Source organism: Helicoverpa armigera, chromosome 4, assembly GCF_030705265.1.
Source record: "Helicoverpa armigera isolate CAAS_96S chromosome 4, ASM3070526v1, whole genome shotgun sequence".
In the NCBI taxonomy this organism is placed as follows: Eukaryota; Metazoa; Arthropoda; class Insecta; order Lepidoptera; family Noctuidae; genus Helicoverpa; species Helicoverpa armigera.
Window position 1 is genome coordinate 7,073,760 of NC_087123.1, and position 27,657 is coordinate 7,101,416.

At 36.3% G+C, this 27,657-nt stretch overlaps 4 protein-coding genes across 7 annotated transcripts in view; 2 read left to right on the forward strand and 2 right to left on the reverse strand.

Annotated features, from left to right (window-relative positions):
• Positions 1 to 1,582: 1,582 nt before the first annotated feature.
• Positions 1,583 to 8,021, forward strand: LOC110378978 (glycine dehydrogenase (decarboxylating), mitochondrial). Its single transcript, XM_021338451.3, has 18 exons — positions 1,583 to 1,919; positions 2,037 to 2,115; positions 2,202 to 2,337; positions 2,449 to 2,613; positions 2,870 to 3,098; positions 3,177 to 3,400; positions 3,493 to 3,668; positions 3,750 to 3,979; positions 4,102 to 4,278; positions 4,485 to 4,669; positions 4,816 to 5,017; positions 5,192 to 5,341; positions 5,783 to 5,895; positions 6,148 to 6,295; positions 6,484 to 6,691; positions 6,804 to 6,976; positions 7,058 to 7,138; positions 7,222 to 8,021. The coding sequence occupies exons 1-18, from the start codon at positions 1,701 to 1,703 to the stop codon at positions 7,330 to 7,332; spliced, it is 3,006 nt and encodes a 1,001-aa protein (XP_021194126.3). The 5' UTR covers positions 1,583 to 1,700; the 3' UTR covers positions 7,333 to 8,021.
• On the reverse strand, positions 7,480 to 19,576 carry LOC110378979 (uncharacterized protein). 2 transcript variants are annotated; one of them, XM_021338452.3, is made up of 14 exons: positions 19,127 to 19,576; positions 18,628 to 18,725; positions 18,283 to 18,368; positions 17,813 to 17,965; positions 15,105 to 15,244; positions 13,507 to 13,632; positions 13,006 to 13,097; positions 12,825 to 12,918; positions 12,566 to 12,722; positions 12,245 to 12,416; positions 11,460 to 11,676; positions 11,216 to 11,308; positions 10,993 to 11,140; positions 7,480 to 10,907 (listed from the first exon to the last, which is right to left on the reverse strand). In XM_021338452.3, exons 1-14 carry the CDS (start codon positions 19,310 to 19,312, stop codon positions 8,164 to 8,166), a joined length of 4,506 nt encoding a protein of 1,501 aa, XP_021194127.3. In that variant the 5' UTR covers positions 19,313 to 19,576; the 3' UTR covers positions 7,480 to 8,163. The 2 variants fall into 2 exon arrangements, with proteins under 2 accessions (XP_021194127.3, XP_049702708.2); XM_049846751.2 differs by lacking the exons at positions 17,813 to 17,965; positions 18,283 to 18,368; positions 18,628 to 18,725; positions 19,127 to 19,576 and adding an exon at positions 16,576 to 17,639.
• A 683-nt stretch (positions 19,577 to 20,259) lies between these two features.
• On the forward strand, positions 20,260 to 24,911 carry LOC110378996 (piercer of microtubule wall 1 protein). 3 transcript variants are annotated; one of them, XM_049846935.2, is made up of 4 exons: positions 20,260 to 20,535; positions 22,102 to 22,188; positions 22,528 to 22,655; positions 23,702 to 23,837. In XM_049846935.2, the coding sequence occupies exons 1-3, from the start codon at positions 20,364 to 20,366 to the stop codon at positions 22,647 to 22,649; spliced, it is 381 nt and encodes a 126-aa protein (XP_049702892.2). In that variant the 5' UTR covers positions 20,260 to 20,363; the 3' UTR covers positions 22,650 to 22,655; positions 23,702 to 23,837. The 3 variants fall into 3 exon arrangements, with proteins under 3 accessions (XP_049702892.2, XP_049702890.2, XP_049702891.2); XM_049846933.2 differs by lacking the exon at positions 22,528 to 22,655 and having other exon boundaries at positions 23,702 to 24,911; XM_049846934.2 differs by lacking the exon at positions 23,702 to 23,837 and having other exon boundaries at positions 22,528 to 22,845.
• Positions 24,912 to 25,004: 93 nt separating this feature from the next.
• LOC110378997 (synapsin) overlaps positions 25,005 to 27,657 on the reverse strand; it is a gene marked incomplete at its 5' end in the record, with an annotated part of 58,473 nt that continues 55,820 nt past the window's right edge. Inside the window, one exon of the mRNA XM_049846896.2 lies at positions 25,005 to 27,645. Coding sequence (XP_049702853.2) covers positions 27,434 to 27,645 — 212 coding nt within the window. The remainder of the gene's footprint in view (positions 27,646 to 27,657) is intronic.

The window sequence follows — 27,657 nt, forward strand, 5'->3', positions numbered from 1 at the left end:
ACCTACGTAATAATATGATACACCTACCTAGATCTATAACGTCAGTTGATACTTGCTTTCTTCGAAGGTAGCAGATATGAAAAAGGGTACCTATAAATATGTATGCACATATATGCAAGGTAACTCCGTAAGTGTAAGGTTGTCATCAAATAAAGTTTTAATTAATAAATAGCTGGAATTTAGTTAATAGGTGTAGAAAATGTCTTTCTTTTCTTATTCTTAGATGTCATAAAAGCCAAAAACTAGAACATGTAAATAGGTATATAAATGAAAAAAGTAAAATACCTGAAATTTTAAAACAAACGAAGCGAAGATTTTTCATAAACCAGCTGTTTCCCATGGTTTTACTTGCGTAGTCGTTTCATATAGAAACATACCTACTTAGGTACCTACTAGAAAAGGATTTTTTCATTGCGGTACCTATAGGTATCTACTAAAACCTGTAGGTATCTAAAAAATTGAAACCTACCTATTTTGATAGGTAAAAATATGTGCAGGTATTTTGATTTACTTACAAAGTATCTATTGGGTTGTTTCTAACCACTTTTTACAAGAATAGAAATGCCTAGTTATCAAAAAAATTGCTTCGTTTAGAACTAAAATAGCCTCCCTACCTTCAACTATTTTTGTATCAACAAATAAATAAGCAGAAAATAGAGCAGAGTTATATTGGAAAAGTCCCGAATATAGACAATAGAATCCACCGGGTGAGTACCTAACATTAAAAAGAAAGCCATAGTAGCTTAACGTCTTTCAATGAGAAGTTAATAAGTACCTACCCATAAGTACCATATCTTTTTTAAAGCACATAGATACGGGCTTTATAGACGAAAGTGTGAACTGTGATTAAGTATGACGTTTATATTCCTGTGTTTAAATAAACTAAAGACGGTGGTGTGGTGTAAGTTCTTCTTTCGCTAATGATCTTCTCGTAACTATATGAAGGAAGCGTAGTAGGTATCTAATAAATAGGTAGGTACTTAGTATATAATTTATGAAGACTATTACCTAATTAAATCGAATAGGTGCATCAATATGATTCTGTTTGTAATAACCATTAATTCACACTTTATAATTTTAAATCATGTACAAGTTTAAAGCCTATGTTAAGAATTGCACACACTCAGGCAATTTTCATGGAGTATTTTCTTAAGCGTTTTTCAAGAAGCTGTATTTCCGAGGAAAATTATTGTAACACGTATCGTATATAGCAAAAATAAGTTAACAAGAAGAACACAAATAGAGAAAATATGGGAAAAAATTGAGCTCATCTTAAGGAGGTCTGACTTATGTACGATACCTACGCAATAAATATGTGACTCTTCTTTTAAAGGCAAGTTTGAAAAAAAGAAGATCTCTTCTTTTTTTCAAACTTGCCTTTAAAAGAAGAGTCACATATTTATTGCGTAGGTATCGTACATAAGTCAGACATTCTTGATCTAGTAAATATTATTTTCTAAGCTATTACTTGTATGTCGTCATTATTAAATGGAGTCAATAATACCAATAACGATAATGACCCGGTTTATGACTACAATTGTGTACTACAAACAATCATTATAATATTTACTTATTCTCCTTATCTTCTGTACTTGAGAGACGTTTTGACCTCTCTATCAGTACATTACTGTCGCTTTCGTAAGTCGGACAATAAAATGGTTAATACATATTAATTGTTGCACATTTGCTAACATTTAAAAATGTACAGATTTATTAAACGCGGTTTAGTGCCGAAAAACGCACTTGATAATTTGCAAAAAGGTTTTTCGAATGAAAAATTGTGGAAAAATGGTGTTCGATGTATTACGCAAACAACAAAGTCAGATAGTTTGTTTCCTGAACGTGTAGACTTCCCTAGCAGGCATATAGGACCTAGAGATCAAGATGTAGTGACTATGTTGGATTCGCTCGGTTATAAGGCAAGTAACACACACACACACCTCTCTTAAAATCAGTGATCATATCCTATAGCGATGATGATGTTAATATTCGATTGAAAATTAGTATTCATTATTTTGCCTTCATTTTAATTTTAGAGCTTAGATCAATTAACGGACGATGCAGTACCACAAAAAATTCAGCTTCATGGTCTCATGGACATCAGTGAACCTATGAGTGAGTAATCATTTGGAATATTAATTGACAATGTACTGTGATTATTTGTTCAATTAGGTAATTAATCAATAACTTTTCTATTTCAGGTGAACATGACCTAATTGAAACTGTACGTAAAATATCAGAGAAAAATCAAATATGGCGGTCTTACATAGGCATGGGTTATCACAACTGCTGTGTCCCACACAGCATTATGCGCAACTTGTTCGAAAATCCAGGATGGTAATTATTCTTCAACTTTGTTTTAACTCTACCTATATTTACTATACTTTGCGACAACAATTTTTTTTTCCAAATTGACGCAGTTAAAAATACCCTTGTTAACTTTGACAGGACTACACAATATACACCGTATCAACCAGAAATCGCTCAAGGAAGATTGGAGAGTCTCCTCAACTATCAGACTATGGTCAGCGACCTCACTGGATTAGACGTTGCTAACGCATCATTGCTTGACGAGGGCACCGCTGCAGCTGAAGCGTTATCTCTTTGTCATAGGTAAAACTTACTCATGTAATTAATAATTGTTAAGAGTTAGGTACTATCGAAATTGAAATATGAACAATGTTGATAAAAGGTCAAGGCATGTCTCATTAAATAATTGGAAACGTTCTAATTTGCTCTGAAATTATTTTTTGAAGCCAAAATATCCCCTTATTGAAAGCAACAATAATTTACTATTATAAATTGTAATTTACTGTTAATAAATTATTGTAGATACATTAAAAAAGTTAAAATGTCGTATATTCTACAGGTTAAACAAGCGAATGAAATTCGTAGTATCAGAGAGACTGCACCCACAAACGTTAGCTGTAGTACAAACTCGTCTCGATGCTTTGGGGTTAGAAGTAAGCGTGGTTCCAGATGTTCGTCAAGTGGACTTCGCTCAGAGAGACATATCTGCAGTGTTGCTACAGTGCCCAGATACAAGGGGCTTGGTATACGATTATTCTGGATTGGCGGCAGCTGCACATGAACATGGTGTAAGTTTCAAACATGCTGTGTCCATCAAGTACCAATAAATAAACCAATTTCATTCATAAAACAAATACAATTTACAGACATTAGTGGTGGTGGCAACGGATTTGCTAGCACTTGCACTTCTGCGACCACCAGCGGAATGTGGTGCTGCCCTCGCAGTTGGCACATCACAGCGGCTGGGAGTTCCCCTAGGCTACGGAGGACCACATGCCGGTTTCTTCGCAGCCGAACATCAGCTAGTTCGTCTGATGCCTGGCCGTATGGTTGGAGTTACCAGAGATGCTACTGGGAGAGATGCTTACAGGTACTACCAGAGAATATCAGAATAAAATATTTTATAGAGAAAAAAATAAGCTTACAATCTAAACTACATACATAACCCCCAATGAATTTTAGGTTAGCACTTCAAACAAGAGAACAGCACATACGTAGAGACAAGGCGACTTCAAACATTTGTACAGCACAAGCGCTGTTAGCCAATATGTCTGCTATGTATGCAGTCTACCACGGCCCGCAAGGTTTGAGAGACATCGCGACCAGAGTTCATAATGCGACTCTAGTACTCGATCACGGTAAGAGCTCATTTAGAACAAAACATTATGCTCTACTACCATTCAGTATTGAAAAGTACGATTGTTTTTATAATATTTCAGGTATAAGGGAACGTGGTCACAAGCAATCCAACGACGTATATTTTGACACACTTCACGTTGTCCCTAATTCTGAACACGATGCCAGTGCGATCAAATCACGCGCACAACAGAAGAAGATCAACCTTAGGTACTTCGATGATGGTGCTGTGGGAGTAGCCCTGGATGAGACTACTACAATGGAAGACGTTAATGACTTGCTGTGGATTTTCGATGCTAAACCCGTTGAAGAGGTAAACTTGAGAAATAGTTTACATAACAAATGCGCATCAAAACTAAACAATTTCGATTTTAGACTGAAGAAGAATATAATGTGCTGTTAACACTGCCAATTAACGTGTAAATATCCTTACAGGTAACCAAATCTGACGACGTAAGAAGCCGCAGCGTGCAACAAGGCCCATTCAGACGAACTTCTCCATATCTAACTCACCCTGTCTTCAATATGCACCACTCTGAAACAAGAATAGTGCGCTACATGAAGCGCCTTGAGAACAAAGATGTGTCACTGGTTCATTCGATGATTCCATTGGTAAGTTCATTTGAATATCAACGCGAACTTCAGTTAGAATATCCTTATCATTTGACCTTTAAAAAAATCATTAACACAATCAAAAGTTTATCACAGTGTTAGTAAATAACAAGTTAACGTGAGAAGTTCGTGGGGGTCTTTATCAGTTTATTTGCACGTGATTATGTACGTTTTATTGAATGACTTTACTCTGTTACCACCTGCAGGGCTCTTGTACAATGAAGCTGAACTCTACAACGGAGATGATGCCGTGTTCGTTCAAGCACTTTACTGACATCCACCCGTTCGCTCCACTAGACCAGTGCAAAGGGTACCATCAGTTGTTTGAAGAGCTAGCTCGTGATCTCTGTGCCGTTACAGGATACGATCGCGTCTCTTTCCAACCTAATAGGTGAGTCGAAAGCGATTATCCCATTTTCTCATGTAATGCAGTGTCTAGTGATGGAGGTAGAATATATAATATGCCCTTGTCTATATATTTTTTGTAAAATTCTTATACATGCATTTTAATATTACTTTTGAATTTGTATTTTTCAGTGGTGCTCAAGGCGAGTACGCGGGTTTGCGTACAATAAAGCGTTACCACGAGTTCCGTGGTGACACAAAGCGTAACATCTGCCTGATCCCGGTGAGCGCGCACGGCACCAACCCTGCGTCCGCGCACATGGCCGGTATGCGCGTCTGTGCCATACGAGTCACACCCTCTGGTGACATAGATATGGCACATCTTAAAGAGAAGGTAAGAACTCTCACACGTACTCGTATATTTGTTATATATTCTTCCAGCTGTATTTTTAATAGTAGACAAAAATTGAAAATAGAAATTGAGTCCCGAGTCAGAGAGCAAGTCTCTCCATGGAAAACCCTGTTTTTTTTTTGTTGAAAACATATATAAAATTTAATGATATTTCAGGTAGAGGAGCACAGCGAGAATATATCATGTCTGATGTTGACTTACCCGAGTACCTTCGGAGTATTTGAGGAGCGTGCAGCTGATGTGTGTGAGTTGGTGCACAAACACGGTGGCCAAGTGTACCTCGACGGAGCCAACATGAACGCACAGGTATTTTGGATTTTAATGCAGCTTAATAAATCTCAGTTATTATTTTTCATGGGGCTCAAAGCGAATGTTTCAAAATATTATTATTTCACTTTCACAAATTTTGTTTTGAAACGAGAATTTTCCCCTGTTACGTGCTAAATGGGGAGTAGGTTTTATTGATGCGCGAATTTCGATCAAATTGTGCCGAAATTAGTAGCTATGAACTGTTTTAAGCGCCAAACGAATCGTAAATATTTTGGAATGCCTTTCTTATGGAGTCAATATCAACGTTTTTATGGGCTCCATTTTGGGCGTAATGTCCAATTTATGACTTCGTTAAATCGAGAAAGTTAAAGGTAATTTGGGTGGGTTATTTGTTCGTCCGTGGCTATAATGATGTTTGTCATACAAAATGTTATTAATTTTAAAATAGATCTTATGAATACCTATATTGTTTGACAGGTGGGCCTTTGCCGACCTGGAGACTACGGCAGCGACGTGTCACATTTAAACTTACACAAAACGTTCTGCATCCCTCACGGCGGTGGAGGTCCTGGCATGGGGCCCATTGGAGTGTAAGTTTTCTTTTATTTTATTAGATAGAAATAACAAACATCTGTATACTATAAGTTAAACTTGATATAAGCAGTAATAACCCTAGAAACCTACTTCTGTTGTACGTCTAAACAAAAATGGAGGAGAGCTGCGAGGAAAGCTTCAGCTAAAATAGCACGTGGAAAGCGTGAATTTTGTGACTCTGTTACCAAAACAATTTTGTTAGGTGCAAATCAATGGCAATTTATCTTGACGATAACATCTTTGTTTAGGAAAGCTCACCTGGCACCATTCTTGCCGTCACATCCTGTTGTTGATCCATTAGCAGACCTGGGTGACGCAGCTCATAGTTTCGGTTCTGTGAGTGCTGCACCGTTTGGATCATCAGCTATCCTACCTATTTCCTGGGCTTATATAAAGGTAAGTACTAAAGAACAATTGTAAGGTGTCTCAAATGTTGAAAAGCCCGTTTCCTTGGCACAAGTGCATGTATTGTTTAATCTCCTATTTTAACCATTTAAGAAAGGTAAGCTTTGGGACTATAAATACAGTGTAATTTTATTATTAAGCTTATGAGAGCCCAGAATAAACCAAAATTTATGTTTTAGATGATGGGTCCCAAAGGATTGAGGCGTGCTACTCAGGTGGCTATTCTAAACGCGAACTACATGTCTAAACGGCTGGAGGGCCATTACAAAACTTTGTACAAGGGCGAACGAGGTCTTGTGGCACACGAATTTATCATCGACGTTAGGGATTTGAAGAAATCTGCCAACATCGAGCCTGGTGACATAGCTAAAAGACTTATGGACTTTGGTATGTTTCAGAATTGAAACTGTATTTCTATTGTGGTTTTATGGGCCTGTAAAATTTGGCATTTACGATTTGAAAGTTCTGAAATCCATAACACTTTATTTTTGTTTTCAAGGTTTCCACGCCCCTACAATGTCGTGGCCAGTAGCTGGCACTCTAATGATAGAACCCACGGAATCTGAGGACCTTCAGGAGATGGACCGCTTCTGTGAAGCTCTGATCGCAATCAGAAAGGAAATTAAAGACATAGAAGATGGAAATATGGACAAGCGTCTAAATCCCTTAAAGGTCATTTTATATACAGTTTTGTCATACATAAGTGCTTGTCCTATTGTTCAGCATTTCTTTATGTTCTATTTTGTTTTTTAGATGGCTCCACATACGCAAGAGGAAGTCATTTCTGAAGACTGGAATCGCCCGTACAGTCGTCAACAGGCTGCATTCCCAGCGGTAAGATAATCGTTTCATCTTTTTAAATTCTATTCGGTCTTCCATTTTTCAGAGAGTACAAGAAGTTAATATTTTTGTTGCAGCCATTTGTGAAAGGAGAAACAAAAATATGGCCAACAGTGGGCCGTATTGATGACATGTATGGAGACAAACATCTCGTGTGTACGTGCCCACCGGTGCTAGACGATTTCTAAGCTATTTGCAATGTATTTAAATTAATTTATGGGATGACATTAAATAAAAACGAAATGTTTTTAACCCTTTATATCCCAAATGTTTTGTATTATTTATATTTTATGTTACTTAAGGGTGTAATAAATTAATAATGAAAGAATGAACCATCTGTCGCATTATGTATATTTTCTCAATACTGTTGTAGAATAAAATATTGTCTTCTAACAACATAATCTTCTTCACTTTGCATATTATTCTATAGCAGTACAAATAAGTAATTGCCGTAAATTATATTGACTTCAAACAGTAATCTATCTACCTTATTATTGTACAAATATTTTAATATTGCGAAGGATTATTATTTATTACGCATAACATTTAAATTGGATTCAAGGCAACGTGTTTGTTTTGTTACTAGCTCAAATTACTATTTGAAATACCAAAGTTTCACATTACATAACAATATTAATTTGTAAACTTCCCGCAAGCGCTTTATATTTAGTGAAACATTTTGTATTTCAAATGTACGTATAATATTTCTAAACTGTAATATTAATAGAGCAACATTTTAGCTTCCAAGCTTTAAAACAAAACAAATACTTAAATATAATATCTAGCAGAAGATAAGTTTTACATTCAAAATATATATAATTTAATAACATAATATGTAAATCATAAAACTAAATTAAAACAATAGAATTCTAAAAGTTTGTGATGGATTTTTATCTTACTTTGATGAAAGGAGAAAAAAAACCTAAAAAAAGTTGATAATAAACTTGATCTTGTATGTTTAAGCCTCAAAAAACCTTAGAAATAGTGTCGTTTGCTATTGGTAACCTATAAGTTTATTCTTATTTTGATGGGGAATTGATCACATCTTTAGGGTACATGCCCAATCGCACTCCTAACTCTTTAGGCATGCGGAGCACTGGGCGCGTGGGAAAGGGGTGGTAGGACCCCGTCGACGGACTGCGGGGGTACGACAGCGACGACAGAGTGTCCGTCTCGATCAGCGAAGTGATAGCACTGCAAGTATCGTCTGACTCTACTTTGGTTCTATCACTTTTTTCTGTGTAGTCTTTCGGAATAGTGGGAGTATCTCGAGGAAACATCTTAGGCGATATTGGCGTAGACACTTGATCTAACGACGTGATTTGACACAAAGTATCACTTGAATTGCTTTTCGCTCCCGTAGGTGAGTCGTCTTCTACTGAAGGTTCATACGTGAAACTAATAGAGGAAGTCACAACATGAGCAAAGTCACTAACTTGGCTGGTATCAGTCTTAGATATATTTTCGCAAACTTTGGGTCCTTGGTTGACCGTTTTGCTACAAATATCACTTGCTTTAGACAACACGAAGTCGTTATATTTACTTGAAAATGGGTAATTGTAATCATCTGAAGTGTAACGTTTATCATACGTTGAGGTATCTTTCGGCTCCGTAGATGGCAAAGTAACTGATGGTTTGGACTCACCTGAAAATGAATGGCGAGTCCATTCAGAAGATGTAATAGGCTTGAGGTCTTTATTTGATGCGTCACCGTAACTAGAAAGATCACTGGCTTTTCTTTTGTAATCATAATCAAAATTATCAGTTTTCTCCAAAAAGCTTTTTGCTAAGAACCCCTTATTTTCCCATCCATATAAATCGGTCTTATTACCTAAACATTCACTACTTGGACTTTTTGTGTTTTTTATAGAAAACTCTTCTTCCCTGGTGGATGAACCCCGCACTTCTAATGAAAAAGGATCATCTATAGAAATAGGTCGTATTCTCACAAAATCAGTTTCAGTTGCTCCATCATTGACATTTCTTTTTCTATAGCCTATTAATGAATCCGAGGTAGATTCTTTTAGTAAAGGTGAATCAATAAGCTTACTCTCAGCAGTTTTTTCTGGAGCGATTTTAGAGTAAATATTTCGTTGTTTATCGAGAACATTTTCATCACTTTTTGTTATTTGATATTTGCTAGTAGGGCTCTTCGCTTCAGTAATATTTTGTTTTGTTAATATCCTGCTCAAAATTTTTGAGTTCTCTTGAATTATTTGTAGTGCCCGTTCACTATTTTTCCTCCCAGTTTGCAAAATGTAATCTTTGGGGGAAAATATATCTTTTTGTTCTTTGGTTATCTCCGGAGTTTCTCGTTTTGCCGCACTAAACAGATCACTTGTTTCTCTTAAGTCTGAATCAGATATTTTCTTAGCAAAACTATGACTTTGTGGTAATGATGATGCTCTTTCTGCTTCCTCCTTAATAAGTTTCTCATTATGGCTACTTTGTAAAGTCAAAGAGTCAGGTTTTTTTGGCAGCCGGGAAAGTCTTTTAGTGGAGCGCCGATTTGGAATATCTACACTATTTGGGTCTGTGACTCGTGCTCCAAAGAATTCCGGGCTATGCTCAAAGTATTTATCAATTTTTAAAGGTATTGGTGGTTCGTCTTCACTCACTATAATACTTTCAGCTCCAGGACTTCCCGGTAGACTTTCGATATCGGAGATATTTTTATCAGATAAATCTATGTCAGGCACAAAGTTAGCATACATCGTGAAGCTGTCTATAATATCTGGGGGTCTAGATATAGGTTCATCTACAGCCGGCCGTTTGAAATTTGTTTCAAAATCGTAGTCATAAGGAGGTTTATGACCTATGCCACAATTACAAGGAGAAAGATCAATAGGACTCAGTTCAGTAAAGACATTAGGTGATTTTGAAAAACTCGTAGGCCTTGTTATTTCTCTGCTCGTTGAATTTTCTTCATATTTTGATCTATTAAGTCTTTGCAATACTTCATTTCTTTCAGATGTCATTCGTGGTGAGCAGGGTGATATACTAGTAGGATTGAAAACCGTAAGCTCCGTACTAACATTTAGGCTATCTTTTAATTTACTTTCAAAGCCATCGATGTAAGTACGCAGTGGTTCGCCAGCGGCAGAATCTAAATATTCTGAAATATCCTTGATTGGCTTATCAACGGAATTTACTTTTGCCTGAATTTCAGGCGAACGTACTAAAGCATTGTCTTTTTTGTTTAGAGAATGGGTGCTTTTGATTTGTTTAAGAGTTGGGGAGGAGGAAATATTCTTATTCTTAATATTAACAAGGTGCTTTTCCTTGTCATCTGGAATTTCAGGTTCGGAATCACTTCCTCGTTCATTTTCATCACAAAGACTTGTGTCTGTACTAGAAGCACTGTGTGAAGAGTAAGAAGAGGTTTCGCTTGAACTACGAGATCTCACGGTAGCAATCATTTGATTGGCTTCCAATTCAGAAACAATAATTCCGTCGCCAGCCTCATCTAAATCAATGGACGCTTTTCTTTCTTTTTGTTTAGTTTTATCCTTTTTAATATCTTTCCATTTAACAGAATTGCGTCTGCTGAGGGTCTTTCGGCTTTTTTCTTCATTCCAACTAATAGTTTCATTCGAATGACCTCGTGATCGATGGTCAGATTTATCTAAAGTTGATGTTTGTCGTGATGGTGGTACCGCTCCAGGAGGTGGACCAAGTCTTCGTCCTCTGGAACTCACGAGAGCGCTCTTGCCCAAGAGTAGATTGTTCACCGTAAGTGATGTTGGTGAGGTAGGTACGCCGACTGGAAATTGTAAATAACATACGATTATAGCATATTTTTAAAACTAAATGTGTAGAAACTATCGGTACTTAATTTAAGCTTATACCTGCTGCATGGCGAGCACAAGCTGCTGCTAAGATAACATGAGCTTGTCTCTGCCTTTCTCGCAGACGCGCGTATTGACGTTTCAAGGCCCCAATATCTAACGACAGTCTATCCCCAGCTGCTATGCGGTCTTCTCGTCGAGGCACGAACTACAAATAAAAACGAATTACATGTGGGTAGTAATAACACACTAAAGTTCGCGGCTTTAAAACTATAAATCTTACCGTAGCTAATGCCATTTTGTTGCCATCATCACTAGAATCACCTTCATCTTCTGAATAAAACAGTCGAAGCCCACGTTTCGTCATCGACTGCATCTGGAATACAAAACACAAGTCTTAACATAACTTTCGCCGAATTCAAGTAGCTACTCCTGTCAAGAAAAGGTATACCCAAGTCTTGTAGTAAAATTTCGAATAAACGGACTAACACTTAAAGCAGCTTGACAAAGAACAAAATAGAACCTACAGCAGAATGTAAAGGTGGGTGATATATGGGGGCCGAAGTGGGCGGCGCTGGTGGTGCTACACGGTATCTGTGCAGACTTCGCAGTCGGGGCAGCTCGGGAGCCGAGCCGAATGCCACGACCCTCGCCACGAGAGCGTCACCAGCTTCCCACACTGCACCAGCGCCGCCTCCCATGCAGCTGTAGAACTCGTCCGCTGAACGAGCTGATAGGATACGGCTGCAAAGAAAAGGAATATTACAAGTCAAGGTCATTCAAGAAATACCTAGCAGAATTTTTAGTTGCCTAGCATACTAGTAAATAATGTTCTGAATACATATAGGAATGTCACTATATGTGCATATATTTATTCGGGTAGGCGTATCTAAGCTTAACTAAAGCAAAAATGAGCCATATTAAATTTTATCGTTTTATCGGTCATAACTCTAATATGGATAGCGTTGATATCAGGAAAGCGGGGGTGGTCGCCGATCCGATTATGCGTTTCATATCAATCTGAATGTTATCTTTGAAAAGTTGCATATACGTATCTACCTATTTATAAAACTGAAATAAACATCATTTTTAGATCATGAGCGAAACGGTCATAATATTTTTATATTTGAATTTATGAATTTAGTAGTATAAAAATAAGAATTGCTTTATTGTTTAGAGTGTTGATATCACCCACTATGCTTCAAATGCTTCAACTATCTTTTAGTTAGTATATACGAGATGAGGTAGTTGCTTCAAATAGTTCATTATTTAGATATAAAGAGTGCAAGCGAAAGAGTAAATAAATACTCACTCTTGCAGCATATCCCATATAGCTAGCGCAGTGAGAAGTAACACTTCATTCCCATCCAAAAGAACAAGGTCCCATATCCTCAACAAGAACTCCCTCGGTAACCACGTCGCGTACAATGTGAGGAACCATTGCATAGTAAACACGTCAGGCAAAGGAGGTTCCACACCACCACCTGTAAATTCAAATAAAAAGTTATCGTTCTAAAATTTACTACCGGCCATTCGGAAGTCCAGACTCGCGTCATTGAAAGAACTTCTTATAGTTTTTATTTCTTTGTTGTCTTTTTTTAAGAATCAGATTTAAATATAGAAGTATAAATACCATCAGATATCCTTTGTAAGTGATCCATGTGTTGGGCGAGGCGGGGTAGGCGTAATCGGAGGAGGTCTCTAAACGCTGCCATGTCCGCAGACAATCCTCGAAGATCATCTGCGAAGTAGCCCTCGGGCAATACCGCCTCCACTAGGTATATCATTACCTAAAAACAGAAATAATTGGATTAATTGTTGAAGGTTGCAAAAAAGTATACTTACGTATTATTCCATTTTGTTCAAAATATGGATAATTTTACAAACTCTACCTTTAGCGAATCTGATTCCGACTTGTCCATAACTTCTAATATGATTGCAGCTAACATATTGAAACCTTGACAGTAACCGACATCTTTGTTCCATCTAAAAATGTAATAAAAATATCATTATCAACCTTATTAGAATGAAAATAAAGTCATAGTATTGCTCAACACTGAAAAGTAATGTTACCTTGCATATGCCAACAGGACTCTGCGAAGCATCGCCTGATTTTCCCGACCTTCTGCTCCGCAGAATAGAGAACATCCAGTACGATGTAAATCCTTGGAAATATATTAGGTTTCAGTAAGAAAAAATACACAAGCTATTTCTTGTTAATGTACTGCGAATTTCTTGTTTCTAACCTTATTAATTTCTTACAAGCCATTTCTCATCCAATAACCTTCAGAAAACCATCTACTTTCATATCTAGTGTGGACATCCAATTTACTGGATCATATGAGAAATTATATTGGCTGGCTGTTATGTAGCTTCATACATGTAGGTACGTGTATGATTTATTTAATAATCGAATTACTAATCCTCACGGGAATTAGGAACATATACCAAACAATATGTAAACCTCCTCATTAACATGAAGTAAAGGTATTCCAAGTTTGAACTTATGAAATGTATGGTTATTCCTGGTGTAACTTGAATCCGATTGCATTTTGTTTCTATAGTACATAATACCTTCAGTATTTGCGCGCCAAGCTCGGTGTCATCGGGCTGCGCGGTGCCGCGGAAACAGGCGCGCTCCGCTGACGGCCAGTCTATATTCCTCGCCGTTAAGTGACGCTCCGCCAGTGTCAGCCATAGCTGTGTATATTTCAAAGAACAGTGGTAAATAAAATGAAAACTTTAATGTTGTTAAATGAAATTATATGAAAAATTCAAACACAAAAGTTTGTTTATTTCGAGCTAATGCGGCATTATATCAACATGTTGATCGACATGATGATCGTCATGTTTTGCCATTATAGATTATTTTGTTATGTGAGAGAGACAAACTTTTATATCATATCCGTCTATAATATGTGAGTCGCAGACAACAGCTTGTACTAAATCATACTATGTAATATACCAGTTGTTGAAAATAATAATACCAAAACGGATCTAGACAAATATATATTCGTCTGGAGAGAAAATAGCTGCGAAACCTAATAGATTTGTCCCTAGAGAACAAAGCAAGAGCCGCTATTATTTCAGAACGATCGACGACAGCGCTGTTAGTGAAACGTACATATTAATTTACTCAAGTGAAGTCTTCAAATAAACAAAAACATTTAGGCAAAATGAACTAGAAATGATTAATGGAAAAAGGTCACTAAAGCACTAACAGAATATCGAGATATAAATCTTACGAGAGCCTTCTATACGATTATACTTGGTTCGGATTATAAGTGGAAATGACTTTCAGGGTCACTCAATGCGACCAAATATCGCGAATGAAAACCACATCAGACTATGTGTGTCGCTAGTTATGGGTTTGTTACAAAGAACACTGTCATTGAAGAGAAAATAAAAAAAAATAAAGATTGTTATCTTTTAACCAAGTCTGAGCAACACTACGAGGACTGTTAATTACTACCTACTTATTTGATTTTATAGTCTTTTTATAGTAGTTTAACTTATGTTAATTTTCTAAAACTCGACGAATATACGTTATCTTGAAAGAGAGGATATACCTAAATAAGAATGACGTCAACCGTAACTTATTTACGAAAGGTAAAACGACAAGTTCTACGCCAGTGCTCTCTCGGAACTTTCAGAAATGTGATTTCGTGAAAACAAGTAGACAAAGGTTACTGTTTATTTTTAGGATAACTTAGTTTATTTATGAATGTGGTATTTGCTATTTGGAGCTTCAGTATTCGATATAAAAGCGTCTACATTTGTTTCTTAGTATGGTTAGAATTCATCAATAGACGGTGACAGTGACGGTGATTTTTATGAAAATCCATACACCTCGTAGAGAATCGCTGAGGGTCTCGGCTGGTGGCTAATCGGCGGGAAAGATTGCGAAGCGTGTGTGTGAAGAATTGAAGGTTGGATATCGTTCTACAGAAGCAAATCCTTAATGTGAATGTTAATATCTTTCAAAGATTTTATTCTCCTCTATTACACGGGTTTAGGGCTCAATGAATTCTTTTCATACAGCCTTCGCAGTGACAATAAAAAATAACACTCCGAAGTTTAATCCAATCTGAAACCAGAAGTTTTCTCTAGCATCTCACGTTACTGAAAAGTCCTCTATAATCTCCTGACTTGTTGACATGTCTAGTGGTTACCTTTCTGCGGAAGTGTTGGGGTACGCCGGCTGGGAGACGCGCGACCAGGCGCATCGCATGCAGCCACTCCGCATACCCGCCCTCGCCCGGGCCCTCGCCCCCGCCGGGGGTCACGCCGAAACGAGCGCCACTCTCGCCCGCTTTACACCAAAAATGCGAATGTTAATGTATGTATAATTACATAAATAATTTTAGTTAGCTAATTTTATTTTACCTACAGAAGGAACTTAGGTCTCGTGTTTCTCAAAGAGAATCAGCGAAATTCAAAATTAGGGTTGAAACCTGCCAATTCAGCGGAGTCCCCTTAAGGCCGAAGCCTGCCGGGGCTGCGGGATTGTTCGAAAGAGTTATTGCGGCCGTGGTAAATAAAGGACCGCAGAACAAGGTGGTTTTAGTCAGTAAGAGTTTCGACGATTTCCCTCACAAAAAGGTCTTTCTCGGTACGCAAGGGTGTCAGTGTCACACACAAAGATCACGATATACCTTCTGTCCTGCTAAATTGAATCTTAACATCACTGACAATGTTGTGTGTATGTTTGATAAATCTTTGGAACCAAGAATTTGCTGCCTGCGATTTGAAGAATCCATCTAAAAGATTCTTTCAATAGGTCTATCCTAAGCTTTTGCAGGAACTTGGCAATATTTCTGCATACCTGGCATTCTTAATCTATCTTATATCACTGTTCTTATAATCTGTTTATAATAATTACTGATAGGTCGAGCATCACCAAACTCATTGCAATTAACTGAAATTTTATTTGGCTCGCATTAACTTTACGATTTTCGCAACTCGCTTACATTTTTGATTCAATCATCTACTTGGGGGATTGGGAGACAAATTACAAACGCCTGATGCAAAAAGCCTGTATGAGTTTGTTTATTAAAAAGTATCGATTTAACATACATTTCACACATGCTATTTTTATATCTTTCTTCGTGCAGAAATGGACACTATGAGTTTAAGACCGATTCTGATACAATAATTTACTATCTTGAACACATTATGTAGGTCTTTTATCCAAATATTACTTATCTTTTAGATATCCTTATTTTGTATCCAATTTACTGGAGTCGTATATCAATGAATATAGGTTAGGTTTGACACTACCATAACATTATATAAATATCGAATGAAACCTATTTAGCTATCTACTGATGTTTTCATGGAAACAATGAGGATAATTTCGCAAGAGTCGCCAATGACTGATACGAAACTACACATTTACATAATAAAGTAATTTGGTTCAGACAATAAAGAAGGAGTGTCTGTTAGGTTTATGATTATTACATCCAACTAACGTAATAAAGAAATAACATTGACTTGGAAATCAGTATTTAAACATAAAACAAATCACAATCAATCACGGACGTAACGTAACTATGATAAAGATCACAAACGCAGTACTTCAAAGGTTTCCTAAGGATACTTTCTTAATCAACACATATAACTGAAATAAAAGAATCGACGTACCTGAGCCGGGCTTCGATGCACCTGCCAAGCTCCTCAGAGAGTTTAGGAGTGCACTCATCTGTCTTGTAAGTGGAACACATTTGACAATAAACGCATATCTTCACAACTGCACTAAGCACTAAGTTAACGACCTGACGGCTTAAGTCTATGCAGTAGCACTGCAGGTGGGTACGGGCACGACATCCCAGCGCTAAGAACCGACATTACCAGCTATTTTGCTTTTCGATTCCGATGACTTAGACCGAAATATTGAAAAATTATGAGCCATATCTCGAGAGCATTTGAGACTGCGTAGTCGACCAGCTGATGTGATGTTTACTGGGAAAGTCGTGAAACGAAGCGACGGGGCTTCCAACCTCGTACCACTGAACTGAATAAGATTTTAGTTTACGGTAGTACACACTGCTTGTATGCTCAGAGGGAAAATAGACCCTTGCCATGTTGTTTTGTGACAGTGTTTCATAGTACAAGCCAGCGGGCATGCGCAAAGGGACCCCGGCCAGTTGTCTGTGTGCGTTGCGTATCGATTGAGCGCCGCTGTGTACGTCAGTTTCGGAAACAGATAGACGGGAAAGCACCTCATACCCAGTAAAGTTAGCTTTGATATGCGTGAATCTATTTTAAGTCCCATGAATGAAATAGTAATACCGGCTATCTATGAATAAGGCTCATAAATGTTACATTGGAAATGTTAATTCAGAAACAATTCATTGTTTAGCGAAAATTGTACAAAGCTTTTAGGAAACCGCCATTAGGTAGGTAGTTGTTAAACAATTTGCTCGTGAAGAAGATGTTTTACCCATTTGGACTTAGATAGAAATTTGATTTACCGTGTGATGGAGGCCTTTTACGGACATTAACTGGCAATTAATTTTCAGAAAATATTGACACTACGCCATTTTAACTCGTTTATCATTTTGGTCGTTAAGCTATTGGTATATCGATATGATGATATAATAGCCATTATATCGATCATGGGACGTCACATGTCACAAAGTTAACTGATTGAGTAATGACTTCATGAAATTTTGTTTCATCAGGTTTGAGATAACTTGTGACGAGTATAGCTTTGACCCTTCGGTTTTACGAAGGTCAGATTTTCATTCTTAAATGTTACGGCAATTTTACGTCCAAGAAATGACCAAATCCTCCGAAGTTATCCAAGAGTTTTCATAAATAAATGACTACTTATTTCTATATGATATGATAGCAATTTCCCTTTTCATTCAATGCTTACTGATGTGTCTTAGGAGTACGGTGAAGGCTGCACAGAGTCTGTTCTGCTGTCTCCGCAGTCTATCTCGCACCCGAACTTTTTTCGCCAGGCGCTCTCCCGCCATTTGCAGTCTCTCTTCCCATTCGATCTTTTGTTCCCAAAGGTCATCAATATCTGTAATTGTATGACAATTCTTTCAAAATGACTTTTACACTACGCATGTAGGTACAGGTACCTACTAGTTAACTTAAAAACATTGTGAGAGTTCATTCATGAAATTGAAGGAAAGATGCTACATAGTAGATTTCTGTAGAATAAAACTTTATTTGTAAACATCACCCAATCTTTCAAATGTTCTAGAAAAATTGCTTTTGGCTAAAAGCCAAGTTCTTAAAATCTAGAATTTTTAAATTTTTGTGTCTAGCCGCTCACAATGTAAATTACTTTGATTAAATAAACAAAGATAAGCGATTGATTGAAAGTGTTCTTACCCAACGCTTCCAAATAGCTTCGCTCAATGGCTTCTGTTTTCTCTCCACAATTAGATTGACACGAAGTGAAGGATGCTGATGTAGAACTAGACATAAAATCATAAATTATTACTGCGAACTTATTGACGCGTCTACAACTTGAATATTAGCATTTTGTAATGGCTCTAAGGTCACTCTGGCTTTATTTGTTTTAGATATCTGCTTGGAGCACATCGTTATATTATTGAAGAATTCCTCTGCTTACCTCTTTTGTGAAAAGCGCATTATATGTATTGACTCTTTAAGTTTATCAGTTTATCCATACTAACTCTTACTAAGTAAATATAAAGTAATCTGTGCTCTTACCCATGACTACAATCGATTCCACTGTTACCACTCCAGTCTCTTTGGTTCGAATACAATTCGTCAAGCAAATCTTCTACTAGATCTTTGACCCCTCGTTTCTGTATAAAATTAAAAATAAATTAGCATTTCCAAAATAAGATTTCCAGTCACATAACTTCACATAAGATATCGCTGACAGACAAGATTCAGAAATTACTTGAAGATTGGTGATGTGACTTTTCTTCAAATCATTATTGAAGCCACTTTATTAGTCAGTACGTGGGTCGGTCAAAAAAGCATATTCTAAAGAAAACCTATACTTTATTGGATACTTACTTCTAAACATAAGTAGTAGGACCGCGTTTGTGCTTCGTGAGATAGCGATACTATACGCTTATAGGTCGAATTGCTGTCAGAGAATACAATACCCTGAAGTGAGAATTTATAAAGTCCATTCCATTCCAAGGTTCGACGTAGGTATTACCAAATTTTCCTTTATGTTAAAATAGCAGTAGCTTACCTGCGGAGTATTCTTTATCAAAGGCGGAGGCGGTATCGGAGATTGCTTTTTGTTATTGATCTTCGGTATCCTAATTTTCTTGGTTTTCTTCTCAGGACGCGGTTTTTCATTTACCAGGGCGGAAAAATCCAATTCGAACCTCACGACTTTCAGATTAATGGGTTGCTGGGCACTTATCGTTTGCATTGTTTATTTGATTTATACTTATGGATAATGATTATGATTTTCACGGCTTGTTTAAAGTTATGTTATGACGTTGTCTGACATTACTTTTTTTTAAGATCAACTCGTCTTGGCTCTGTAAGATTTTTTTAAAAATCTAACTTGTTTATGGATCTCTTTGGTGACACTTGTGGAGTTTAGAACTGTTTGGTAATTAAAGTTTAAAATGTGTGCGATTGCTGAGCTGTGTCGTAAGTGACGCGGCGTGGTGGCAGGAGGCGCGATAGTCACCCACTCGTTTAGTGTCGGTTAGCTCCCGATAGTGCTGATAACGACTAATATATTCATTCGAATGCATGCCCAATGAGCTTAAGGTTACCGGACACTGGCAATTTCCACATTAATGTTAGCATTTCAATGATCAAGGAGGCACCTTTACCTGGACATTATTTATGTAGAGCATACGAAAACATGTGCGAAACCTTTACATGAATTAACCTACCTATAGGACTATTTACTTTCAGTAGAAGCAATAAACAGTGTTATCCGTATTGATATAACAACGATATTATATTGTTTCATTGGTGGTGTGTGCCTAGCGCTTCACAATACTCTAAACCGAATTAAATTTTATTTCGCTATCTATAAACAATAGTTCATTTGTTCAGTGTGCGTTAAGCCTAATATTTTAAGTACGGAGTTTGATAAAGCTACTTGTTTTTCGAAATCCGACTTAATTATTGGAAAAAACCCTTGAATTTTAATGCCTAGGTAATGGTACTTATATTGTGCCCATCAAAAAGTAAGCAATTCCCAGAGTCAGTTTAACTATTTAATTGTCTTCGAAATTAAGTAAATATCTTATATTGACGACCTAAATAAATTACAATTTTGGATATTTTCAGTTTAAAAATAGCACAGAACAAAAAAATTACGTTGTTAAGGAAAATAACTGTGTCAAGTTGTCACGGTAACGCCTTTGTTTGCGAACATCAATTGTCCAGACTGCTGAAACTGCGGGCGATAATTATATTTCGAGTTGAATTACAGAGCTAAACAGAGATTGTGAAAAGAAATGAGCGAGCAACAGCCGCAAGATGAAGCTTTTATACCCAACGCAAAACCTGGCTTTTGCTCAGCAACATGCACCGACAAGGAGTCAACGCTAAGAGAAATGAGAAAAGAAGATGTGAAGACCTCAGATTTGTACACCACCTGCAATCTACCAAAAAGATTTGAACATCCCCGTAAGTGTACATTACTAAGACACGAACTAATCTAGGTGAAGAAGTGCAGTCATTTTTAGGGTGCCCTATCCTAAGGCTATCCTTCCCGTCTGTCGCCAGGCTGTATCTCATGAATCGTAATAACTAGAGTCTAGCTGCTCGATAGTTGAAATTGTTGATATCACAATAAATACTGAAAACTGGAATAAAATGAATATTTTATGGAGCTGATTTTTTGGTCGGTTTATATATTTCATAAATAATCATGTCTAGTTGGTCCCGGGTGAGAATAAATGATGGGTATATCATGCGAATGAGAAGCCTTTATTAGGCAATTCCTTAGTTGTTTTCCTAAGGACCTGTTACCCCTGCCCTTTAATATATAACGTCCCATTCCTTAAAATTAGTTTGTGAAAAAAGTTCTTCAAAACAGGGCTTACCAAATTAAATTTCATTCAGCAGTCGATCCGAGTTCGCTAAGTAATTTTCGTGGCTATTGATAGGTAAAAATAAAAATAATAACGTCAAAACTTTTCAGCAAAGTTCTATTAAAATACATAATTCAAGTCCAAGGATCCAACTTTACATAATCATTACTGATAACTGATTTGTAGAGTTATAAAAAACAGTATTGTGTACAGTGGTGTAGAATAAGTAAAAATCTACCACAAATGATGAGTTTATAAAAAATCAATAACAATGTGCCTTCCCATCCACTAGAGATGAAACAAAGCCAAAATACTAAGACAAGATTCTCATAATGATGACTGTAAGAAATTGAAGTGATACTTTTGGGACTCATCTAAAGCTGTCTCTCTGGGCATTAGAGTCAACTTTCTTCATAAACAAAGGGTTTTTAAATTGAAGGAGCTTAAATATAGTTTCCACAAGGGCATCGTGATCCCTAAGATGTTTTGACAAGGAGCTCCCGACTAAGTGGCGCCGGCATTTCATACGTAATGAATGTTATCATACATACGTCGACGTCACGCTGGCGTAATGTTGCGAATAATTTCTTACTCGAATAGGTACTTAAGAAAATTCTTAGCTACAAACTTAGTTCCACCACGAGTAATTTGAGTTAACACTTGGAAACAACTTTACAGTGTCATTGATCTTAGCTCGTTAAAAAGTATGCGGGCTTTCATTTGTAATCAATGGGGAACAAACAGTGAAGCATTGTGTCTATCGTTTCTTTTTTTTTGGATTTCGATCAACCTTATGCCTTAGAGATAGATATAAATCTCATTACAAGTAATTAATGTTTAAGTCCAACCACACCTTAATTTTAAAGAAGTGTTTAGTGCTAGAGAAAAACACATAATATTTTCCTAGCATCTATACTAATATTATAAAGCTGAAGAGTTTGTTTGTTTGTTTGAACGCGCTAATCTCAGGAACTACTGGTCCGATTTGAAAATTTCTTTCAGTGTTAGACAGCCCATTTATCGTGAAACCGCTGGCAGAAGCTAGTTTTCAATAAAGCTTTGGAGACAAATTGATTTAACTTTCATTTTGAAAGTGAGGTAGATATTTTCAGAAATTACGATGGTTTATGCACAATTATAAATATTCTGATCATTTCAGATTGGTTCAACGGGTATGGGTGTCAAGTGAGCAAGCAGCATCCATTCTACAGAACAACTGCCAACGACTACGGATGGTATCCTCCAGGTAAATAAAATTATATACCTAAATTACACTCCCATATGTATATTTACATCAGTACATATACTAAAAAGAAATACCTTTTACGTAATGATATAATGATGGCACCTCAGGTAAATCTAGGCTAAATACACGAATCACCTTCCCTACTACAATAATCAAAATCTTTTCAATTCAGATACAGACAGTACCTAACACAACACTAGAGATACATACGTAGATACATAAGTTCTACTTACAGGTTCGTTCGACTGTCTAGTCGCTTAATAAACATTCTCAGACATGGTTGATGAAATCTAAATCGTATATCTCATGTAATAATTTGTTTCTGTTCCGATCTTTTAGGTTGGCGTACAGTAACCAGAGAGTATTTTCCCAGAGCGCAATCATTTTCTACTAGCTTGGCTCAGGGTGGGATGTACCGGAATTATTCTCTTAATACTGGCTTCGATAAACGAATTGTTTAAAGACGGGTATAAAGTATTGAAAGGAATTATTTTTTGCATGTTCTGCTTACTCTCCATTGCATGCGGAGTATCTTTTCTTCATGTTTTATTTTTCCTGTAGTCTGTCATTTGTCAACTATAAAACATTTGTTTGCATTTTTTAAATTGGACAGGCTCGGCTATTTGTCACTTTTTAAGTTGGTGGGATATATTTTATGTAGTCATAAATTAATTATAAATAAGTATACTTGGTAGGTATACTAAGTTCTTAATATCTATTCATAAGAAGAAGAGCTTATGTTACGTAATAAATAAACTTTATTTTTATTTAATGTTCATGTTTGTTTCTTTTCTTTTTTTTTTTCTTTTCATTTAAAATATTATTTCCGTACAATTCACTCTCTTTTAGGCTAAGCCATGCTCAGTTATAAGTAGAATGTGTTGCACATTAGTTTCTACACAAATGACGGCACTGAAAACTCGAATACATTGCACTTTATGACACTTTCACACATAATCATATCTCTTATCTACGAGGCCTTGAGCCACTCTGGCTTCCACTAACGCATATATTACTGAAAAGTGGCCAATTTGTTGTTGGTACCTACCGCCTGGTTTACTTTGTTGCATGAAAATATCTATGGAATAGTAAAACGTAAGCATTACCTAGGAAAGAAGCTATGGAACTAAAGATACATTTCTAAGCATAGTTTTTTTTTGGTAGGGATTTTTTATGAGAAAAGGAGCTACTTAGTAAGGATCGTATTGTGGTATTATTGAATACTGTTTTTTTTTAACAAGTATCAAAACGACACAGTAGTAGAAAGGGTGAGAAAATTGCTTGAAAATAGAGCAAATAATTTTTGACCAATGTAAAGAACAAGCACGAAAACCAGCTAGCAATTTTACAAAATAAAGTAGGTGACTACTGCTACTGCTCTGTAAATGCTTTTGCTATCAATCTCCATCACAATGGTTTCGTTCACCAATCAAAGGCACGTTTTTTTCAATAGACACATCCGTCTTAGATTCTATACTTACGTGGCTTAATTAATATTTTTTAATAATTTCAGGATATTACTCGGTACCACTAGTGTTCTTCCCTGCTGGCCAGCGGTTCACGAACAAGCTGTCAGCTGCCGGCATGTATAGGAACTACAGCCTCAACACTGGCATGGATCAAGTAGGATACCACTAGCTGAAGTACCGCCAACGTTAACTAATTCATAAGACGAGAATTCTCAAAATTTTCTGTGTCAATATTTACATGATGTAGTAGTAGTACGCAAATAGATATTACTTTGCACGTAGTTTGAAGATTCGATCGAATTTAGAAAAAGGAAATTGCATTTTAGCACCATGGCAATACCTAGTTATAACCTACAACACAGGTAACTAGATAATTTTATAATGTATAACACGGACTCGGTACCCTTATCATAGTCGTGCAACTGTCAAATGATGACAACTAGAGGGAAACTGAAACTTTACCGTACTGAGGAACTTCTACCTCTGTTTATCTCTGATTCAACTCATGACAATGAAAGGACAGGATGGCGCCAAAGTTAAGGATAAACTGATTATGTAGGTACTTAATCTAAGTACTTGGTTTCAATCTTACCAATGTTTATCTTTTCCAATGATGACAGTTTGTAAACAGCCATTCATCAAAAGTTTTTGAAGCGATTATTGCAATCAAAATAGTGCATTTACATTAGTTTGTAGCAATTTCATGTTTTTGTTTTTTAGGCTTTTCTTTTTGAATTATTTCTATTAGGATTTCACAATCAATTTTGAAGAATTTTATCATTACTAGAGAATATTGTTGACACCTTATTGGTGGATTTTGTGTGCATTGAAATATATTATGATACTATCATGGAAGGTAGAATAGAATCGATATCCTTCATAAATATTAGTATTATCAAACTAACATTACGCACAAGCCATCGATTTATGACGTGTTTCACAGATGAATACTGGTAAATGGTATTCAAAATATTTCAAGTGCAGTTATTGAAAATAATTTTCGTTTATCTCCATACTATCCTCATGACCCATTCACCAGGAATATTTAGGTAATTTTGGAGGATATAAAGATATAAGATTGATTTGTCATTATTCATACGCACCATACTCACATTATATATAAAAAAGCAAGAGTTCGCATACCTACAATCAATAAATTATTATGGCTTACACATTTTTATGTTATTGTTTAATCTATAAATCGATGATTGTATAGGTATTTAAATATTCCAATAAACACATACCTTTTGAAAATCTGTGTTATTTATTGTTATTTTATAATATTATTCAAAAAAATATAAGGAGGAAAGGATAATTGAAATGAAATAACCACCATCGGTATTGACTTACCAAAAAGGTATTTATTATTATTCATATTATATAGATTAACATGCATTCAAATTCCATTAACATATTCCATCCGAACTAGGACATGGAGGCCACACACGATAAAAATATCATATTATTGCAAACTCCTACGAAAACCTCTCAGGGCTTATAACGTTAATAAATTATCATATCATTATGGTAGTTCCATAAACCCTTTGGTTTTAATTTTAAATCCGTCAAGCAGATTATTATCTACTAATGTTGTGACCTACCATGCCCTTTAATTACCTATAGAAGATGGAAGTCACGATAAGTCGTTACATAGGCAAGGGTAGCGCGACTCAGGAGCCGGGTCGCGTCCCTCACCGTGACTCTTTCCATCCCTTTCATATTGAGTACACATTGTATAACTTGTTAGCAACAACAACAACAGCATTTATATTAATTTGAGTGTTTATATTATATTCTTAACAAGTAACATATGTCAAAGTCTTCAAACTATATAAATTAAATAAAATATGCTAAAATTTTAAATAAGTAAATATGTCGTACTAAATGAAATTCATAACATCCACTAAATATAATTCAATTATTAATTTAATTTATTTGTATGAAAAAGTAGTAATAATTATCTAATTGCGCATTTTATAGACACGTAATTAGTTTACACGTACCTACGTCGTGGCTATCGATACTAAGGATTTGTGTCAAAATCTAACTACCGGTGCAGACTTACACGAGTCAATTATAGTATATTTACTTAAACGTTACCTAGGTACTAGGTATACGGTATGCCAGTACCGCGGCGCCAACAACGAAGGATAGTCGTAAAATATTATAAACTGATAGTATCTCAAGTCTCAACCAACTAAACGCAGGTACCTATTGTTTTGCTCAAACTTAACGCTTGCTTCTGATACCACTGTCTTAACATAATGAGTTATTAACTTACATTTGTATACGTATATAACTATTTTCGTTGTAAAATCTACGATAACAAGTGGGCTTGGTTATAATATTATCTGTTTGTTATATAAAAACGCTTAAAATTTACAAGGTATTAATTTATGAATGTTTTACGAAAGTGTGATTAAGTAAATTAAATATTAACTACACATTGAAATGTCTACGTAGGATTCGCATTAGCTAAAAAATAGTATAACATTACTTTATAATAAGTTTAAAGTTAAACTTTGAATAGTCATGATAGCACAATGCACTAGCCAAGATGCACACGAGTCATTCTGATATGACGTATCATCACACTACGTTGACCACCTCGCCAACCTCTCCTCATGAAACCAAGAAAATCACGAGTCTGTAGTAGTAAATAGATATAATAAATCTCGATAGCATATGCTTATTACAATAATTGATGAAGAAGTAGCATAAACAATATTGATTTGTAGATACATCGATACCTACGTGATAAACGAAGCGTGATTCACACATACGAAGACGTACATATAACAATATATTCTTAAGACTATGAAATACAACTAGTAATAAGGTATAATATATAAAATGTGGATCAATTCTTGCGTTTAACAATATTGTCTTCAATAGCATTGCTCATATCCCAATTGCCAACAAATTAGATCTAACAGGACGACAGCGTATATTGATTTCTCTTTTCAACGTCTATGAGTGCCTCATTTCACATCCCAGAATTGGTAATTAAACATTTCGTAGAATCGAATGTTTTCAATTAAGTATAGTTCGATTTCCGAAATCGATATACTCTAATCACTTGTTCTTGTCGCCTTTATATCCCCATCCTAGTATTGCTTTGAATTATTTGTCTTCCGTAACAACTATTAATAAAGAATAGTGTATATTTGCTTACGTCCACTTGATACTGTTCTCGTACGAAGGTGCAGCGAGTGTAGAAGGGAGTCGGAGACAGAGAGAAACACTACAACACGCAAGGCAACGCGCCTCGCGGATACCGAACGGGTTCGATCACAATGCAGCTCAGTTGATTCGTATTTTCATATTTATAATAAACTTATTGTAAAAATCTATAGTTATTTTACATACTATGCTTAAAATTCTGTTCATAACGAGGTTGTAATCAACATACTATAAGAGGGATGACCTCAAACATGTGCAATTGGATGGGTCCTCTGCTAGTTAAAATTGTCATAAAAGCATTCTCTCATTGGGTTGGGTTATTTTGGTTCTCTGCCGTTACCAATTTACTAAAGTATCATGACCATTTTGGTTTTTCAGTAAAATGTATACTGAGACAGTTACATGACTATTTAACTACGAGTTAATGCTGCGGGCAACAGACGTGTAGTGAATTTATTAGGTCGTCATTGCCGAAAGTGACTTTATTTGGGTTTGTGTGAATTCTTTTGGGGTTTGTTTTGTTAAAATGTTTCTCGTTTTCTTTCTTTTTAATTACATCGTCTATTGTCCGAATAGTTTTGATGACATTGAGTTTACATGTCACCGAATATTCCAGCGAATGTCTTGCGCAGATTTTTCATGGTGTCTTCGGCGTCTTCGGTGAGCGCTGCACTGAGGGAGCCCTGCCGCGCGAAGCCCCCGCGGCCCGGGGTGGAGCTCGCGCTCGGGGCGGCGGCTGTCGGAGCAGAACTGCTAGTGGTGCTCGGCGCAGCTGACACTGACGACATCGTCGATGATTGAGAAGCTGTAGGCAGTA